Genomic DNA, 20,875 nt, shown 5'->3' on the forward strand with positions numbered 1-20,875 from the left:
GATGCGAAAATAACGTCATAAAATTTTGGCGGTAAGATACAGTAAATATCTCTCATCCCGCGCTGCCGCACATTCTAATAGACCAAACGACAATGTCTGATTCTGAAAATACGAATTACATCGAAAACGACTCGGAGGATAGTTTTCACCCAGATGAGGAATACAGTAGCAACGATTCAGACGAGCCGAGTGCGTCTTCGAAAAGACCGAAGAACTCGAGGAAAAAATCTTCAGTCAGCATTTTCACCTCCACGCCAAGAAATTCTGCCAGCCATAGATTAAGTAAAACAGTAAGTCGTAATACAATGCTAGTTATGCTAAATGTGTAATTTTGCTTTGATACAATAGCTAATCAGCTAATATGCTACAATTTTAAAAGTGTGGTTCAAGGATTTTTTTTAGAAACGGGAGGGGGTCCCTTAAATTCCCTAAGAAAAAGGCCATAGGACGTATATTGTATATAACTGTCCGACTCAAAATTATTTTGACAAGCTCTCAAAAGTAGCATAAAATTTATATCTTACAAGTTTACAATGTATTTTCATTTACTACTTGAAATGGCTGGGGGGGGGGGGGGGGGGGGTCATAACCTGTGAACTGAAAACTGAAAAAAAGCAGGGCTATTAAGTAATTTAAGAGTTATAATTAGTTAAGGAGGTAGGAGGATCAACTTATCCCTTTTTAATTGTATATTTTTGGTGATTTAACTATCTAACCAGTTAATTATAATTTTTTAAGTGTTTTTTTTCGGGGGAGGGGGGTCTGGACCAGTTCAACTCCACTCTTGATTCATGGGAATAGGGATTGTTTGAAATGGCTGAGGGAGGTATTGGTCTCAGTTGTGACCGATAACCCCAATGAAGACCTCTTGATTGGTATATGATAATGAAGTGTACATAACAGTGTTTTCAGTGAATAATTTATGTAGGCAAGCTCTTTATCCAGTGATTTTAATTATTAATAACAATATTTTTAGCTTCCAAGAATGCCATCATTGGATTCTTCACCACTTGCTGCAGCTCCCCATAATTTAACTCCAAAGCTTTCCCCAGGAGAAGAGGTAAGAAGAAATGTACAAAATTTGAACATGACCTCTTTTGCAGTACTTCAAAATCAGGTATATATATGATTAGGATTAAAGTTTTTTAACAGACTTATTTTTTAAAAACTTGGTTCAAACTAAACATGACTCAGTAAGGCATGGGTGCACAAAATTTACTATGATACTGTTGATACAGCATTCAGGTGCATAAACCCTTCGTATTAAGGTGGCATGGGACATCTGTCGATATTAATGTGGATTAAAGTACATTATAATTAGAATACTTTCAATGATTAAGAATTTTCAAATTTTACAATTTTTAGCCAAAAAATAGCTTTAAATATTCAGAGAGGTAAAAATTGTAAAAACACCAGCGGGATTCGAACTCATGAGTCATGACTTATAAATTCATAGTAAACCCTCTAATCCACTGCGTTACGCTGTTAGGTGACCATGTTGGGAAAGAAACTACTTATATAATTACGCTTCATTTTATTGTTTATTTCGATAAACAATACGTCAAATATGGAGGTGTCCAATACCACCTTAATTGTTTATATATACATTTTCTATTTGTAATGTGCAAACATTCAGTAATGTGTTGTTGGGAATAAGATGCGCAACCATAGAGGTGAGGAATGCTAAATGTAACAATATGTTAATTACATTTCAATGCATCATATTTGTAATTCATGAATTTCTTGGATTTTTTTAGACTATTATGCAGTACCTGAAAAAAATGGAAAGCAAAATAGACAAAATTGGAGAAGAAATTAAAACTCTCAAGGAAGAGATTGGAACTGGAATGAAGGGAAAGGGGAAGAAAAGTGAACAAGAGAATTTTCATGTTCCTCCCAAAATAAGAGTATGTTTTAGTATATGTAGATGTTTAAATTTTTGACACGTAAAAGTACAACAGAATCAAGTGTAAATTAAATCACTCCCAAGATCTTTATAAAACTGAGCTTGTGCTATACTAATATTTTACAATAGTACGACAGTAATCATTGAGTTTCCTGTATATATAGGAAACTCATAACAAAGTTGCTTTGTCTCATGATGCAGGTATTCATGTATTCCTCAATATTCATGTATGGTATATAGGATATATTTGATATAAAATTCTCTTTTCTGTAGACAGCAGTACATGATGCTTACAAGCAACTTGTAGAAGAAGATGATTATGCTGCTTGGCAAACTAAGCTTGGAGACAATAAGCTAAAGTATCTTATTTTGTTCTTGATGAATTTCATAATTTTTTGTGTTTCTACATGGTTATGTAAATCTGCTACTAATATGCTACATGTTTATAGTGTAACTAATTAAAGTGTCTGGAAGCAAAAATGTATACAAATCTTGAAATTATACCTTTAAAGAGAAAGTAACATTTACAAACTTTCCCAATTTTAGAGTTTCTTCGGAGGTAAACAAGGCAACTACACAGGCTGTGAAGCAGTTTGTCAAAGGCCTATATCATGATGTGCAGGATGGAATTTTACAGAGGTAGATGTTTTACATAGTGAATATTGTCGAATTACTGTTTTGCTCATTTGTAGGGATACAATTTCATGGATGCACCGGTTTTCAGTTTCAGTAAGAAGGATAATTTTCTAAATTTGTTTTTGTTGAGGATGTAAATTCGTGGAGGAAGGCTACCCACGAATACCATGAAAATTGAGCCACCACAAATTCTAATGAATCCACCGTATTTGCTGCTTATCTGACATTAGTTTAAGCAAGATTTAGGCCTTTCAGTTCCTAAAAACAAAGTTTATGGGGGTATATTTGAATCATCTTGTCTGTCTGTAGACACAATTTTGTTTCCCATATAAACTTGAAAATTATTTAAACTTGTTTCAATAATATAGTTACTTAAATTATGGTAAGTCACATTTGCGGCAAATTGCCCCATTTGAAATTAGCGATGACAAATATTTATGACTTTTGTTTTAAGATTTGAAAAAAAATCTGGAAATGGGCTTTTTTCGTTCAGTCATTAAATGGCCAAAAAATAAGTATAACACTAAATTTATAGAATCTGTAAGTTTATGTTAGAACATGTGTACTTACTAACTTAGAGTGTTAATTCAAATTTATTTATATTTACAGCTGCTGTAGCTCGATATTTTGAGTCTGTGGCTCAAAAGGAGCACAAAGAAAAGACAGGAAAAATTGAGCAGCACAAGGCAAAAATGCTCCACTACAGCAGGAGAAAGAGGGTACATATTATGATGTATAAGCATGAATTGATATTCCATAGGATTTTTTTTATTCAACAATGTTCACATTATATAAATAGTGCCTGTTTGGGAGGGTAACAGTTGAAATTGACACCCCGAGGAAACCATTGTCAACCAACGCGATGCTTTAGAGATTTTTTTTACTGATTTTTTATAGAAATGACGTGAATTCCACGGCGAACCGTATGCGCATAATTAACGCGCATGTAACAATTCGTTGTGTTACCCGTTGCTAACGCTGATGGTTATAGAACGGATTATCAACCGTGTCTAAACCAATCAGATTTCAGTATTTAACATGAAAGTATAATAATCAAAGATATTGCTCAGTTTATGCACCTATATAATATATGATGATTTTTTTCATTTTTTTTAAATGCTTATAGAAATTGCAATGGAGAATGGCAATGGTGGAGAAAAAGACGGGATGGGACGAAGCAAAGAAACGCCGCATCTTAAATGCTTTAGAGCTATGCTATATGTCATCAGAGGAGGAAAATAATTCTGATGATGAAACATTTCTGAAGACTAAACCACTGAGTTGGAGATCAGAAGAATATACGAAAATATTAGAGGAACTGGACACAAAATATGAAAGGTCAATGTCCAACAGATCAAAACGACAGATGTTGAAGAGAGTTAAGGGGGATATGCCATCAGTGAGACCAAAACCAATCGTGAAAAAGGAGCATGAATGGGTTTTTGCTCAATAAATTTTCAAAAGGGTGGCTCCCATCACAATTGTAATCATTGTAAAGATTGTTCTCCTTTAAACATTTTCTTTCATTCATGGAGTAATTATTTGTTGTAATGAATTTGTTTTTTACACATTTATGAAAATTCTGTGTGAACAGAGAAATCATTTTTCTTAAGTGAAATATCCGAATATCATGTAAATTTATTTCGTTTTTTTTTACCTGTGTTAACTACTGATGTTTTTTTTTAGCATTATGTATAAAAGACTTCAATATTTTTAGGGCTCTCTTTACACTTTCAATAAAAAATAATTTGGCATGTGATAGAAATCTTGAGTAGGTAAAATTTAAGAATTAGGAAAAACATGCTCTAGAACAATGATTTATTGAATAATTAAAATCACCTTTACTCACTTAGAATGGAAAAATAAATGCAGACAAGTTGTTCAGTTATTTAAACTTAGTAAGTTTAATCAAATGAAATTTGGTATAGCCAGAATTATTTTGGATTTATGTCTTACTGCATAGAATTAACATTGCATTAAAACTCAAATGCATAGAATGTTGTCCGTTAAGAAACTTTATTTATTAAAATAACTTGCATATTAAATTATAATGGCACTCAAAAACATCTGTTCTTTGCTTTGCTGCATCCATGTAACAGTTATCACGTACATGTATATACATGAAGGCACTTCATGTATCTTAATTTGCTGTATACATATTTCATTTGCTTTATTGTTTTTTGTTATGAATTGTTAATGTTGCATTATAAACCAGCATTAAGATGACACGAATCAAAGTAAAAAAGTCTGATTTTCTATTATTTTTTGGTTGTTGATATTTAGTAAACAATAATGCTGATCTCTGATGATCACTGTTGCCTTAATGACTAAGCACTTGGCAAAGAGGAATGAACAAGAGAAGAATATACAATGTTACCTCTGTGAAATGGAGATATAAGATGTTTATTATTAATTGGTATTGATCAAATCTTCAAATGAAATTACGTATATATATATAATTCCAGAAAAGTTGAAACTCCTTATTAAAATCACAAACATGATAAAAAGCAATAAAAAAAGGTGAACAAGTGGAAAGTATACGGTACCATAAATTCCTCGTAAACTTGGTGTTTAAAGATATTAATTGTCAGGTATAAGTGAAATAAAATAATGAATTTTACGTGAAATTTCATATAAAATATTTAAACTTGGTGTATAAAAAAATTATGTGTCATAAAAAGTTGAAATATAATAAGTGGATTATACCTGAAATTCCACATAAAATCAGAAATTTGATGTATAAAATGATTAATCGTCATTTAAAATTGATATAAAATTATGGTTTATATATGAAACTCCACATAAAATAATAAACTTGGTAAGTTTTATGTGATATATAATTGAGATTTAATTAAGTATAAATCTCATTAAATTTAGGAGTTTACAACAAATTTTACACCTAGGTAAACTCCAATTAAATTTCACGTATAAGTCTGAATTAAATTCGTATTATATGTTTAAATCTGACGTTTAATTGGGTTATAACTGGGACTTAATTTTGAATTAAACGCAATTTTTCGTGCAGTGTTGAATGTGCAGGCATTGTTGAGTGCATCATTGAGGAGGGAGAGCCAGAGGTCTTCATCGAATGCACAGGCATTGTTGAATGTATCAATGTGGAAGACCCACTGGAAAATCCATCTCCTATAATATAAAGTGGTCCGACGAATTAAATATATATAATTTTATCTAAAACCCAAGGTATATAATTTGAAAACATTGTTTAAAGTTTTAAGAATGTTGTATTATTTTATCAGAGCATATTTTGTACCCAAATAAGCGTTAAACTGGTCTATTTTTTTTTTTAATTTTGAACTATATACAAGAGTTAAGGGTGATAAATATTTTTTTTTGAACCTAACATTTGATCTTTTCTATGTAAATTTCTACTGAAAGAGGGTGGCAATGTTGTTCCTCCATTAGCATTGCAGAATGTTTTTTTTTTTTTGTTTTTTTTACCGATCGGTGAAACACATTTTTAGAATTTATAAAACAAGTCAAAGTCATACAAATCTTTAAAGCATAGATGGACAAGCGACTTTCCACCATTATGCGTTGTGGTCAGCCCCCCCCCCCCCAAAAAAAAATGATTGCATTTAAAAAAAAAACATCGATGGTACTTACACAACTCCTGTCTTTGATGTATACCTGTACATCAGGTGGTGTGTTGATTGCTGAACATTTGACATCTCCACGCTTAACTTCTATTTTCCATAAAGTCCCAAGGAATTTCTCGGGTACAATGACTGTTGCCTCATCCGTCAAATAATCAAAAATCAGGATTTCACGTTGCATAGGGGAACTAACAGCATAATTCCCCCTCCCTTTTTCAGTTACAATACATAATAGTTCCTGATGCCTTACATTCATGTTGATTAATTTCAAATCCGCGACCAATTACTGTGTACGCTAAAAACAAAATCCACGCTAATACTCCCGCCATGGTCATGAGATTTAAAGGTTACTGATTAACTCGAGAATAAAATAATTAGGAGACTTCTGTAAAATTTCGTTTTACTAATTTAAATAAGTTTTGATTGTATATTTGACGAATTCATCAAAACTTACTATGTTGATAAAATTGCTTTTATATTTATATTTAAACACTTATGACGAGAGAGAGGGAGAGAGAAAGAAAACTAATAGAGAGAGCGAAAGGGGGGGGGGGGCTTTTATTTTTGATTTTAAATTTGCCGAAGCAAAGTTGTTTTATTTTTTTAGTTTTTTTTAAGTTTTTTTGTTTTTCGTTTTTTCTTCTATTTTTCTCCTTCCTCTGATGGTTGAGGTGGGGGAGGCTGAGGGCATGGGGGATGGCGTACAAATATGTAAACCATCTCCCCATCTACATTAATCATTCTTCCACTAGGGAAGGGATTTTCGTCCGCCTCCTTCCCCCAATCTTCCTAGACATGAAGTATTGCCTTTTTAGGTGATAATGGTTAAGAATAAGCGAATGTTATAGTTTTGTATCTCTCCTATTTTAGAATTACCAATAGCCTTAATTTATGAAAGGCGGTCGTTGCTTGACCAATAATCTTATTAGCTTTGTTATCCTCATCTAGGCTAGTGTCAATCGCTTGACCGGAAATGATAATCTACATATAAACAAAAGGAACTCTCTAATCAGTAAAAGCACCATAGAAAATGTCTAAACTTTAAAAACTTTAATAGTTTATTTTAATGACTAATGGTCACTTCAGATGTCTTGGAGAGAAAAATTCTACTTGATTTGTAAATAAGGGTTGATTTCCCAAAGCTCGAGGTTAACGAAAATGACATGTGACACGATGTCATAAAGCGGATGTGCAGTACGTTCATTGTTGATTTTATTTATCGTAAATAGTATTTAGAATACTACTTCAAGAATATTCAATTATTAAATTTTGACAATAATTCCAACGTTAGAACCAATAATTTTAAGGTATGACACTATAAATAGGGTAGATTTTCATATTTCACCCCTTTTATTTCATAACGTTCTATCTTCGACAGTACTAACTTTAAAGTTAAACTTTAAAAAAAACGATAGAGGGAAAAGAAAAACACTATGTAACCAAATCGGATCGGACGCTGCAGCAGCTCAGCACTAGAATTCAAGGACAGAAGAGGATGATTGTCAAATATATAAACGGTGTCAAATATATCCAGATATTTGACAATGAAAAGGGGGCGAAATACCCGGGAATCGTCTTAAAGTACGATGAATACAACGAGACGTGGTCGGATTTTCTTCTGATGGAAAAAGGAGAACATTTCTTTAACAATGTAAGTATTTGATCGAATTTACTGATTAATTTTGGAGAAGAAGACTGTTTGTTACCATCAAATGTATTGTAGATTGTACGAACATAAACATAATTTATTTTGTACACTTTATGAAGTCAGGCACTGATATTTAAACTTTAATGCATAATATCAACCGTATCATGTTTATTAAGTAAATTTACTAAGATATTATGAATTATTTTACATGTATACTTATTGATATCATTATACATTGTGTCCAACATTATCACAAGAATATCAATTCTATTTTTTACTTTATTTACATTGAAGGAATTAAGTCAGTCTATTTTTTCAATCAGTGAATTCATAGAGTCAGTATTGTCAAATGTCAGTATTTTCAGTATTGTAGATTTATTTTATTATTTTTTCAGCTTTTTACTAAAAGTGTACTACTACTACATGCTGTAGAAATCAAAACCATGAATAAAACTGAACATCAAAGGCCTGAGTTGGTTTCAGTACATGCTTTGTAGGAAAGTTGTCATTTGCAAGAAAAATTGAGGAATATCCCTTGACAATGTCAAAATATAAACCAGTTAAATACTGTAAAAATTACATATTTTGTATGGTTTTCACTCTTAGTTTGGTATGTTGTCCAGTTTAGTATGGACAGTCAGTTAAGTGATCCTATATCAGCAGACGATATAGAGGACGAGGATAGTAACAGGTGAAGAAAGAACATTTAAGGTTGGCGACTCCTGCTCTGCTGTTTAAAGGGATGGTGTCAACTATGAAGGAAAAATTTGTTTCTATCTGGTATGTTGTGTGTACTCAAGATTTCAGGTTACTTGCAAATATGTAGATTTTTTCTCAATCAATTGAACCACATTCACCCAACAACCACAGACCTTAAATGATTGAAATTACTGTGGAATCAAACTTGTATATGAGGGGTCAATGTTCGTGGATTTCCTTGGCAGCCCTTACCCATGAATTTAAGTCTCCATGAACATTGAAATATGCATACATTCGACACAGCTGATTTATTTACCTAAATGAAATATGCAAGATACCTAAAATTACTTCCCCCATGAACATGTCAACCTGTCAAATTTTGATTCCCCATGAACATTGATCAAAAGAAAAAAATGATGATGCCACAGTACTTTATGTCAATTTGTGTACCTTATTGCCTTAACCAGATTTGTATTAAATTGTTTCAAATTAAATTGCAGAAGACAAAGAACTGTGCTTGAAATTCATAGCATCAGAAAAGAATAAGACTCAAGGGAAAAGGAAGGCTGTGGATGAACTTACAAAAAAGAAAAGAGGTGAACAATTTCAGAATTCTGCTCTGTTAATCTGCAATTCTCAAACATTTTATTGTGTACGAGTATAAAGAAAATTAAAGTTACAGATTTGTGACAAAATTCACCAAAAAATTCAGTTATTATTTAAAGACATACATAGAGATGTGTTACAATTCTCATGATACAAAAATTAAGCGATCATCGCTTGATGAGTGAATGACTAGAAGCAGAGAATGTATCATATTATCTGATAATAAAATTCACCCCAAAAAAATTTTGGTTAAAACAATACAAAAATACAAACTAACACTGGTTGTATCTGGCTTGGCCATTCAAATGATTCAAGTCTTTTGTACTGGTGAAGAGTTTTTATTTACCGTTGGTTCTTCAACGTAAGACCTGTAAACAATACAACATTTATTAGTAATTACTTAACAACCAGACATTAATTTCATTCACTAATAAATGTTGTATTGTTTACAGTTCTTACTAATGGGCAAGGAAAACCGGCGAACAACTAAGACAGAGTCGAACGAAGAAGTGCTTTGTGACATGATTGACAATATAACCAAATTAGAACGAGATGTCTTACAAGCCTTTGAACATTTCCGTAGCGCTTCTGGCGCTCCTCCTCAAGGCATTGTTCGCAAGGTTGATGCCTGTGTCGCTATTTCTGAGGACTTGATCAGTGCAATAAACAAGAAGATTTCTGGGTTTGAAGACAGTGCATTCAATCTAAGAAACAACAACTATGCAAGGTCTATATTTAGTGACTTAACCTTATCTGGTGTCTCAGAAAGCAACTCTGCGAGGTCCCAACTGTCCTCCAAATTCATTGACGCTGTTGCAGATCTAGCATCTAAGAAGGTAGAGCTTGAGTCAATAAAGAGAGAAGACGAAAACCAAATGCAGTTTCAGGCACTGCAAGAGCCAACCTATGAGCCAACCTTACGTTGCACCTGTCGTCACGCCTATGAGCCATCCCTACATTGCACCTGTTGGCACGCCTGTGAGCCAACCTTACGTTGCGCCTGTTGTTACGTCTGTGAGCCAATTTACAGTTCTGTCGCCTACAAGCCAATCTTACGCTGAGCCTGTCGTCATGCCTGGAATCCAAACTACCGTGACGCACACTTAGGGATTACCTTGTACGTCGTTGACCCCACACGTAAACCATGCTGCAATTAACTCACACAGCGCTGCAAATCATGACTCCGCAACAAGTAGCTTAGCAAGAGTGTTTGCGGACTCAGTGAATCTCAATAGACTCCCCATACAAAAATTAAGCGATCATCGCTTGATGAGTGAATGACTAGCCTCAAGCCTCAAGATCCTGGATGACTGTTCTGAAAATCAAAAACTGCTGAGCAAGCTTCCAAACTGGGCAGCACTGCGTTGGAATCGGCAAGTGCAAGAAACAATTGATTCCACTGGTGATTATCCGTCATTCTCCAAGTTTGTTGACTTTGTTGTAAAGGAAGCTCGTATCGCTTGTAATCCAGTCTCATAATTATATGCACTCAAGGACACTGACACTAAACCTCCAAGAGAGCACAAGAACTCTAACCGTAAAGTGAATGTCCTCGCAACAACTTCAACCCATCAGCACAATATGACAAGGACTGACACAAGATTTACCCCGTGTGATTGTTGTGAGATAGAAGGTCACTCTTTGTTCAGGTGTGATAAATTTGCTGCCTTATCAATTGATGATAAACAAGCTGTGGTACGCAGGAAAAATCTTTGTTTCGATGTCTACGCAAGGGCCACAGAAACAGAGACTGCAGAAGAAAGCATACATGTGGTATCTTCAACGGAAAACACCCGAACTGTCTGCATGAAGATGTGTCACCCGCAAGAAGACAAGAAACAAAAATCAAGGAAGCTAGTTCCTTTCGTGTGAGCAGAGGATATGGTCACAGCACTTCCATGATTGTTCCAGTATGGTTCTCTACTTTGGAAAATCCTTCACATGAAATATTGACGTATGCACTCCTGGACACACAAAGTGACACTACCTTCGTGCTGGATGAAACGGCTGCTGCCCTGAACGTGAATAGACAACCAACACACCTAAGTCTGTCTACCATGACCTCACAGCACACTATCATTAACAGCTCAAGAATTCAGAACCTGAGAGTGAGAGGATTCAAATCCACAGAATTTTTAGTTATAGACTGTGCCTATACAAATGACTTGAATCATTTGAATGGCCAAGCCAGCTACACTGGTGGTTATCAATCCCAGTCAAGAGGTAATACAACCTGAATATAATTGGATTTTCGGGTTAATACACAACTTAAACATCACTTCATAGGGTATGCACGGCCACGTCCCTTTCTGTTGCTCGAGCGGAATCTAGATCGGGATCTTCCACCGTCTTGGTCAGGAATGTTCAGAACAGTATGAATTAATTTATTAAGGCTTGCAGTTGCTGTCCACATAGAAATTCCTTTCGCGGATAGGTGGTACTTGTCCTCCGATAGATCTAGATAGTCCGCATTTGGATTACCATTTTCAGCATGTTACTGTGGTCACAATAAAGGATCATTTCATTGCCTGATAATATCTGCTCGATTAGCGCGTTAATGATCTGGCCATTGGTTTGGTGTATCAGTTCGTCACTTCTGGGTGTGGTCAAGGAGACTAATATGGTTACGCCGTTCCATTTTTGTTTGACTTCTAGAATAAGATGCTCACGGTTTTGAACCCACGCTAGGTGCTCCATTGTTTTTAGATCGTTGGTAAGGGAATGTAATGGTCTAGGAGACTAATATGCTAACGTCGTTCCATTTTTGTTTGACTTCTACAATAAGGTGTTAAAGGTTTTGAACACACGCTAGGGGCTCCATTGTTTTTAGATCGTTGGTAATGGAATGCAATTATATTTGGGTGTTCATTGCCAGATAGTACATAGTATGTGATATCCTTCAGAGTGTATCTGATAACCTTTGTCACCTCGGCAAATGGGGTAAGTTTATTTTCAAGAATTCCTTAGGCCATATATTAATAAGTTGTTTTACGGATCCGTCGACCCCCTTTTTGCAGTTTTGGGAGAAAAAAATTCAAATCAACCCATCTTTTACCTCGCATTTGGAACTTGATGAACTTGTCATCTGCATGTTGTTCTGATACGTTTTGGCATAGATTGATGAAACTTGCAGGACATCTCTCATCTATGGAATAATTGGACTTGGTGCTCTGTCTAAACAAACATACTTTGACTTTCGATGAGTAATCTTTCATCATCTAGGCTTTAACAGGAAGTGTTGAAGTTCAATTCATCATTTACAACATAAGTAAATATCTCATTATAACTAAATTAAAAAAAAATAAACTTAATGTTTATACCACTATTACCTTGGTCAAGTTCGAAAATCAGCGTTAGTCGATACTTTTTGTTGGCGTTGTGGGACTTTGACCACAATCATGACTCCGTTTTTTTTCCAAAAATGACATTGTAAGCGCGCTCATGCCTACAAATTTTGACGGATTTTCATTAAAGAAAGTGAGCGCACAAGATTGTAAGTTTGCAGGAATCCTCGACACGAATCAATTGGGATTTAAATGTCTATAACCTCGAAAGGCTATGTACAGGTTTCAACAAAAATATATGTCATGTTTCGTGTACATTTTATTTTTTGTTACGAAAGATTTGTCGTACGACTTAATTTTTTATGTTGGAAAACCGCGCCATACTCGATGTATGCACAACTCTGATTCTCTGTATCGAGGCTTGTAATCCACAGTGTAAGTCTTTTGACATTTGTAAACTAGGTTATTTCAACATATTTTTATGTGAATTATCTGTATGTTTCATGTCAGTAATGCTAAGCGATGCATATTCTTGAAATCTTGTATTTTATGTTTACCATGTGCTCGGTGTATGGGGCGCCATTTTGTCCATCATATTTCTGGTCATTTAATTTCGAGTTGCAGTTGATTAATTTACTTTAACTTGCTGTTTATCATATGAATAGACTGAATTCAACTGTTTAAATCATATGTGTAAGGTTTCATAATCTAATTGCAAACTCTGTCCTAATATTTTTTGTATGGAAACCTGTACCAGTCATTGATTGTTACATTTTTTTTGTTACAGCTTTTTACCGTCGTCTGAGACGGTTATCTGTCTCCCAAATAAACTGATTTCACCGACACTTGTGAGTCCGACTTTTATTGGGGCAGAACAGTAAAAAGACTAGGATGTCTACCTCAGCAGAGCAGATCACTCCCGACTCAACAGAGGGCACCCAGGTCACTCCTGACCCTACAGAGGATGCCCGGGAATCACAGACGACTGATGGCAAGAGGCAGTACGTCACACAAGATGAAGAGGAGTATCAGGAAGAGTACTATCAGGATGAGGACTCCTTTGCCGACATCTTAGCGAAGAAGAGGGCTGATGTAAGCCGAGCAAAGGCTAGGATGGCATACACCGCCAGAGAATTGGAGCTCAGGAAACAACGAGTGGAACTCGATGCTGCAATGGAAATGCTACATCTCGAGAGAGAGGCTGCAGAAGCTGAAGCTGATTGTCAAGCCTTTGAATCGACCATGATACAGATGTCACCTATGAAGAGACGAACGAGTTCCTTAGGCGAAGTCAGCAACTTTAAACCAGGACAGGATCAATCCACTCCACGTCAACCTTCTGCATCGCCAGGACTACTGACCGGTACTTCCGATCCGACTCAACTTGACCCGGATGCACAACCCTATGTACCTGCAGCACAGCCTTTGGTTCCTGACACACAGCCGTCCATGCCTGTCGCACAACCGTACGTGCCTACTGCACAGCCTTATGTGCGTGCCGCACAGCCGTACGTGCCTACTGCACAACCTTACGTGCCTGTCGCACAACCGTACGTGCCTACTGCACAGCCTTATGTGCCTGCCCCACAGCCCAACGTGCCTGCCGCACAGCCTTATGTGCCTGCCGCACAACCTCACGTGCCTGCCGCACAACCTTACGTGCCTGCCGCACAACCTCACGTGCCTGCCGCACAACCTCACGTGCCTGCCGCACAACCTCACGTGCCTGCCGCACAGCCATCCATGCCTGCCGCGCAGCCATCCGTTCCTGCCGCACAGCCTCATGTGCCTGCCGCACACCCTCACGTGCCTACCGCACACCCTCACGTGCCTGTCGCACAACCGTATGTGGCTGCCTCACACCCCTTATCACCACTTGTGACTGATCAGGGACCACAAGTAACTGATGTTACCCGATTCCTCCTGAGGAAGGACTTGCTATTCTCCAGACTTACTCACTTTGACGATAGACCAGAATCATACAGTGCCTGGAAACACAGCTTTATGTGTGTAGTGAATGAGCTTCAAGTCTTGGACTCCGAGCAGATGGACCTTCTTATCAAGTACTTAGGTCCGGAATCTAAGAAGCACGCAACAAGCATGAGGACATCCAACATCTTCGACATCTCAAGAGGACTAAGAAGACTTTGGGAAAGGTTGGATGAGCGCTATGGTGCACCAGAACATGTGGAAGCATCCGTAAGAGCCAAACTGTTGAGTTTCCCAAAGCTTGGCAACAGAGATCATCAAAAACTTTACGATCTGTCAGACATTCTTATGGAGATGAAGTTTTTGAAGGAGGATCCGAAGTACAGTGCAATGTTGGCCTATCTAGACTCATCCTCAGGGATTAGACCCATCATTTCAAAACTTCCGTATGGCCTGCAGGAGAAATGGACCAACAGAGCCATGAAGTACAAGCTTGAACATCAGACTGTGTTTCCACCCTTTGGTGTGTTTGTTGACTTCATGAAGGAGATGAGCAGAGTGAAAAACGACCCAAGTTTTGCGTATCACACTGACGCTAACCACAACGAAAAGCAGCCTATGAACGTTCCAAGGGGAAGAGTGAACACGAAGAAAACCACAGTGTATCAACCAACAGGATCCGGAAATCTGAACGAGCCGAAGCTTGATGTGTGTATAATTCACACCGGTCCGGGTGTTAAACACAGTGTCAATAACTGTCGAGTGTTTAAGGCCAAGCCTATTGAAGAACGTATGAAGTTGCTCCGTGAACACAGACTCTGTTTTCGGTGTTGTTCCGCAAGTCATAGGAAACAAGACTGTAAAGAGGCCATCATGTGCAAGGAATGCGGAAGTGAGTTCCACACTACGTCTCTCCATGTTGATTCGTCACCAGCTCCTACCACTGGAAGGGCCTCATCAGTTCATGGCGGGGAGGAGGCTCCTAGGCGTCAGCAAGTAACAAAAGAACAGCACGTCACAACCATAAACAGCAACTGCACAGAAGTAGGGAAGGAATTTAAGGGAAAATCTTGTGCAAGAATTGTTCCCGCGACTGTCACCTATGATGGAAGAGCTGTCTCTCTGTATGCTATGCTTGACGACCAGAGTAACAAGACCTTGGCTAAGAAGGAATTGTTTGACTTGCTGAACATCAATACAGAGACAATACCTTACCTGATGACGTCATGTTCTGGACAAGTGACAACCTTCGGGAGAACTGCCTCAGGACTCTATATTGAATCAGCCAGGGGTGAGACCAGACTACCCTTGCCGTGCACGTTAGAGTGTGATGAAATACCGAACAACTACCAAGAGATCCCTACACCTGACGTTGCTCTTCAGCACAAGCACATGCGGGATATAGCCGGCGACATCCTACCCATTGACGCTTCAAGAAAAATTCTGTTGCTGATAGGAAGAGACCTTCCTCAAGTCCACCATGTTCTTGAGCAGCGCATAGGACGTGACCACGAACCATTTGCACAGAGGTCACCCCTTGGTTGGACGATCATCGGCGACACATGCTTGTCTGGACAACACAGACCAAGAGCTGCGAATGTGTACAAGACCTTCATCACGGACAGCGGACGTGGAACTATTCTTGAACCATGTGCCCAGTACTTATCCGTGAGAGAGAAGCTTCCAACCAGAGATGTGACAAACAGATTACGGGTATCTGACACTTCATCTGATGAACACTTATTCAGACGCACACCAGATGATAACAAAGTGGGATCATCAGTGGAAGATAGGATGTTTATGGACATCATGAACAAAGAACTATTGATAGGTGAGGATGGAAAGTGGGTAGCTCCCCTACCCTTCCGCCAACCAAGATTACGACTACCAAACAACTATGAGGTTGCATTGAGACGTGCACGAGCCTTGGACGCAAGTCTCAAGAGGGATCCAGTAAAGAAGGAACACTTTGCGACCTTTATGACAAAGCTGTTCGACAACGATCATGCTGAGAAAGCACCCACTTCCAAGTCAACGCAGGAGCAGTGGTTTCTTCCTCTCTTCGGGGTCTACCACCCTCAGAAACCTCACCAGATCCGGGGCGTATTTGATTCCTCTGCGAAGTTCAAGGGAACCTCTTTGAACGACCAACTGCTGTCTGGCCCGAACCTCACCAACAGCTTGCTTGGAGTGTTGCTTCGTTTCAGGAAGGAGATGATTGCTGTCGTAGCAGACGTGCAGCACATGTTTCACTGCTTCACCGTCAGAGAAGAGCACAGAGACTTTCTCAGCTTCCTTTGGTACAAGGACAACGAGATCGGAACGGAACTAACAGAATTCCGAATGAAGGTCCACGTTTTTGGTAATAGTCCTTCTCCGGCCATAGCGACACTGGGCCTCAGGAAGATCTCAGAACTATCTGAGGAAAGCCATGGACCTGATGTCAAGGAGTTCATCAAGAGGAACTTCTACGTTGATGATGGTCTGACATCATGCTCAACAAGCCAAGAAGCAGTAGACCTGATGTGCAGAACCCAGGACGCATTGAAGCAATACGGGAACCTAAGGCTCCACAAGTTCGCATCAAACAGCGCGGATGTCATGAAGGCGTTTGAGCCACGAGACTTAGCACAGGACATCTACGACCTGAACCTTGATGAGGACCAGCTCGTGCAACGGAGTCTTGGTATGCGATGGAACTTGTCGAGTGATATGTTCGAGTTCCGCATCTCTACTGATGACAAGCCCACAACACGCAGAGGTGTACTGTCGACAGTGAACAGCCTCTTCGATCCATTAGGCTTTCTCTCACCTGTTATCATCAGCGGGAAACTCATTCTTAGAGACGTAGTGACCTGTACCTCAGACTGGGATGAGCCGCTGCCGGACCATATTCTGGCAAGCTGGGAAGAGTGGAGTTCATCTCTGAAGGAGTTGGAGAAGATCCACATACCCAGAACAACCGTGGTACATCTTAGCAAGGCAGTAAGAAAGGAACTGTGGACATATGCGGACGCGTCAGAGAAAGCCATAGCTGCCGTTTCTTACATGAAGGTGTACTACGAAGATGGCTCTGCGATGACTGGATTTCTACTAGGGAAGTCTAAAGTGGCACCAGTATCAGGCCATACCATACCCCGTTTAGAGCTTTGTGCAGCTGTTCTAGCCATTGAGATATCGCAGATAGTCATGGATCACATGGACATAATGTTCGACTCGGTGAAGTATTTTTCCGACAGTCGTGTGGTATTGGGGTATATCCACAATGATAAGAGACGATTTTTTATTTACGTCTCCAACAGGGTCGAGAAAATCAGAAGCCTTAGTGAGCCGTCGCAGTGGAACTTTGTGCCGACACACCTCAACCCTGCTGACGAGGGCACTAGAGGCGTAGTTCCTAAGGACATTGGAGAGTGTGCTTGGCTTAGAGGAACTACTCACCTGCAGCGCATTGACGACGAAACCAAGGCAGAAGGGTTTCCCCTACAGGAACCTCTGTCAGACAGAGAAGTCAGACCTGTATGTTTGAAGACTGAGTGTGAACCTATGCTTGGAACTCAGAGATATGAGAGATTTTCCAGCTGGGACAGATTGGTCGAGGGTATCGCCCTGCTCCAGCGATTCATCATAAGCAGAAAGGGAGGTAAATCACAGATTTTACCGAAGTCCATAGACTACTCTCAAAGAGCAGAAAACTACATTATCAAGACAGTGCAAAGAGAAGTCTATTGTGAGGAGATTTACTGTCTGAGGTCCAAACAACCATTGCCGAAGAATAGCAGCATTCTTGCATTGAGTCCGTTCCTCGACGACGATGGTATTGTTAGAGTTGGTGGACGCTTAAGACATCTCAACGATGCGACTGTCTGCAAGAACCCTATACTGATACCGGGGAAGCATCACATTGCGACCTTACTTGTACGCAAGTACCATCAACTGGTGCAACACCAAGGGCGCCACTTTACGGAGGGAAAGGTCAGGTCCTGTGGGTTCTGGGTCACCGGCTGCAAGCGCCTTGTTTCGTCCCTCATTCACAAGTGTGTTACTTGTCGGCGACAACGTGGGAGCTTCGCAACCCAGAAGATGTCTGACTTGCCTACAGACCGCATACTGCCAGGAGAGCCACCGTTCACTTCGGTGGGAGTAGATATCTTTGGGCCCTGGGACGTCGTGACTCGTCGCACTCGGGGAGTTCCAGCCAACGGCAAACGATGGGCAGCACTGTTCACATGTCTGGTGACACGCGCAGTCCATGTCGAGGTAGTAGAGGAGATGTCCGCATCATCCTTCATCAACGCCCTGAAGCGCTTTACAGCCATACGAGGACAGGCAAAGGAGTACCGTTCCGACAGAGGAACCAACTTTGTTGGCGCTACCGACCCTCTACAGATCGACGCAATCAACGTGGAAGATCGTCAGGTCAAGGATTTCCTGCACTCTCGGGGGACAACCTGGATTTTCAACCCGCCCCATGCATCCCATATGGGTGGAGCTTGGGAGCGCATGATAGGGTTGACACGGCGCATATTGGACAACATGTTGAAGGATCATTCAGCACAGGGTCTTACGCACGAGGTACTTACCACCTTTCTGGCCGAGGCAAGTGCGATCATAAATTCTCGCCCACTTACCGCCGTTTCGTCAGATCCAGACTCGCCTTTTGTCCTTACCCCAAGCATTTTGCTTACTCAGAAGACGGATGTACCGACCGAAGCTGTATGCGACACAACTGCTAAGGACCTCTTCAAGGTACAGTGGAAGAGAGTACAGCACCTCGCCAAGATGTTCTGGGACAAATGGAAGAAGGAATACCTGCATACCTTGCAAGCGCGTAAGAAGTGGCATCATGGTCAACGTAACATTAGTGTTGGTGACATAGTGTTGTTAAAGGATGTCGAAACCCATCGCAACAACTGGCCGCTTGGACGCATTACTGCAACGTTTCCTGGCAAGGACAACTTGGTTCGCAAGGTTGAAGTACGTGTCAGCAAGGACGGCAAGACCACCTCTTACGTCAGACCAGTGACGGAACTCATTTTATTATTGGAGAACTGAATGTTTTCTGTACTAAATTGTATTCAAATCTTGTGTGATATAATTTTATATATCAGACGGGGAGTGTCATGTTTCGTGTACATTTTATTTTTTGTTACGAAAGATTTGTCGTACGACTTAATTTTTTATGTTGGAAAACCGCGCCATACTCGATGTATGCACAACTCTGATTCTCTGTATCGAGGCTTGTAATCCACAGTGTAAGTCTTTTGACATTTGTAAACTAGGTTATTTCAACATATTTTTATGTGAATTATCTGTATGTTTCATGTCAGTAATGCTAAGCGATGCATATTCTTGAAATCTTGTATTTTATGTTTACCATGTGCTCGGTGTATGGGGCGCCATTTTGTCCATCATATTTCTGGTCATTTAATTTCGAGTTGCAGTTGATTAATTTACTTTAACTTGCTGTTTATCATATGAATAGACTGAATTCAACTGTTTAAATCATATGTGTAAGGTTTCATAATCTAATTGCAAACTCTGTCCTAATATTTTTTGTATGGAAACCTGTACCAGTCATTGATTGTTACATTTTTTTTGTTACAGCTTTTTACCGTCGTCTGAGACGGTTATCTGTCTCCCAAATAAACTGATTTCACCGACACTTGTGAGTCCGACTTTTATTGGGGCAGAACAATATATATGTTGAGAGTCGAAGTACATGGCTATTCCGGTTATTAAAAAACTCACAAGCTTTCAAAAAATGGCAATGAGAGGTAAACCGATAACTAGTTGGAAATGTTAATGCAAACATATTTTAATGAAGTTATATTGTGTATATCCTAAAAATCAAAGGCCGGAACGGCCACAAAGGCGTCGAACAGACATTTTCTTTTATATAGAATGATATCAATAACTTGAATTTCTGTTAATTTAATAGTGACTTCGTATTTCAAATAATTTTAGACATAGAATAGAGTAGTATATGAATTATGTTTTGTGCTGCTTTAAAAACAAAAATAAGTTTATTTTCTTATAAAATAGGTATTGGTGCTCTTACAATTCAATAACTCATTATGGTTACAAAATTCGAAGAAATTTCAAAGTTCAAAAATAAATTATTTTTTTAAAAACAATTTTCACAAGTTCATGATTTGAATACATTAACAGTATATTCCTATTATTATAACAAAACATACTTTTATTTATTTCGATTCCCGTTTGAAACAAGATTCCCTATGGTACGGTTGTTTACAAACAAATTCACAACACGTGCTATCTAAAATGCTCGACCAGACCAACTACATTATCGTGTGTATTTTTAGCAACAAAATCACTAGATACGTTTATCGCTTACATTTATTTTGGAGACCGTGCCCGATAACAAATAAATTTACATCGCAAATTTTATTTCTATCGGGCACGCTCTCCAATTAAAATGTAAGCGATAAACTAATATAATATTTAGTGAATTTTTACACCTGATTGTATTCATCCGCCATTTCTTGATTAAGCAAATTTATACTTATGCAATGAGTTGTCAATAACCAGG

General features: G+C 38.7%; 2 protein-coding genes across 4 annotated transcripts; both read left to right on the forward strand.

Annotated features, from left to right (window-relative positions):
* The first annotated feature begins 92 nt into the window (after positions 1 to 92).
* On the forward strand, positions 93 to 4,803 carry LOC117685426 (uncharacterized). 2 transcript variants are annotated; one of them, XM_066081304.1, is made up of 6 exons: positions 93 to 290; positions 977 to 1,060; positions 1,758 to 1,907; positions 2,180 to 2,265; positions 2,453 to 3,261; positions 3,669 to 4,803. In XM_066081304.1, the coding sequence occupies exons 1-5, from the start codon at positions 93 to 95 to the stop codon at positions 2,547 to 2,549; spliced, it is 615 nt and encodes a 204-aa protein (XP_065937376.1). In that variant the 3' UTR covers positions 2,550 to 3,261; positions 3,669 to 4,803. The 2 variants fall into 2 exon arrangements, with proteins under 2 accessions (XP_065937376.1, XP_065937370.1); XM_066081298.1 differs by lacking the exons at positions 2,453 to 3,261; positions 3,669 to 4,803 and having other exon boundaries at positions 2,180 to 2,379.
* Positions 4,804 to 12,686: 7,883 nt separating this feature from the next.
* Positions 12,687 to 19,987, forward strand: LOC105341170 (uncharacterized). 2 transcript variants are annotated; one of them, XR_004600373.2, is made up of 2 exons: positions 12,687 to 19,577; positions 19,930 to 19,987. XR_004600373.2 is itself a non-coding variant. In XM_034464068.2 (2 exons), the coding sequence occupies exon 2, from the start codon at positions 13,285 to 13,287 to the stop codon at positions 19,375 to 19,377; it is 6,093 nt and encodes a 2,030-aa protein (XP_034319959.2). In that variant the 5' UTR covers positions 12,687 to 12,828; positions 13,181 to 13,284; the 3' UTR covers positions 19,378 to 19,987. The 2 variants fall into 2 exon arrangements, 1 of the variants encoding a protein (XP_034319959.2); XM_034464068.2 differs by having other exon boundaries at positions 12,687 to 12,828; positions 13,181 to 19,987.
* The last annotated feature ends 888 nt before the right edge of the window (positions 19,988 to 20,875 follow it).

Source organism: Magallana gigas, chromosome 1 (genome assembly GCF_963853765.1).
Source record: "Magallana gigas chromosome 1, xbMagGiga1.1, whole genome shotgun sequence".
Lineage (NCBI taxonomy): Eukaryota > Metazoa > Mollusca > Bivalvia > Ostreida > Ostreidae > Magallana > Magallana gigas.

Excerpts from the sequence above, each read along its gene's own strand:
- LOC105341170 (XM_034464068.2), top strand. The coding sequence starts at position 13,285 with ATGTCTACCTCAGCAGAGCAGATCACTCCCGACTCAACAGAGGGCACC.
- LOC117685426 (XM_066081298.1), top strand. The coding sequence starts at position 93 with ATGTCTGATTCTGAAAATACGAATTACATCGAAAACGACTCGGAGGAT. Across the intron at positions 291-976 it reads GCCATAGATTAAGTAAAACA|CTTCCAAGAATGCCATCATT; the intron begins GTAAGTCGTAAT and ends CAATATTTTTAG. Across the intron at positions 1,908-2,179 it reads ATGTTCCTCCCAAAATAAGA|ACAGCAGTACATGATGCTTA; the intron begins GTATGTTTTAGT and ends TCTTTTCTGTAG.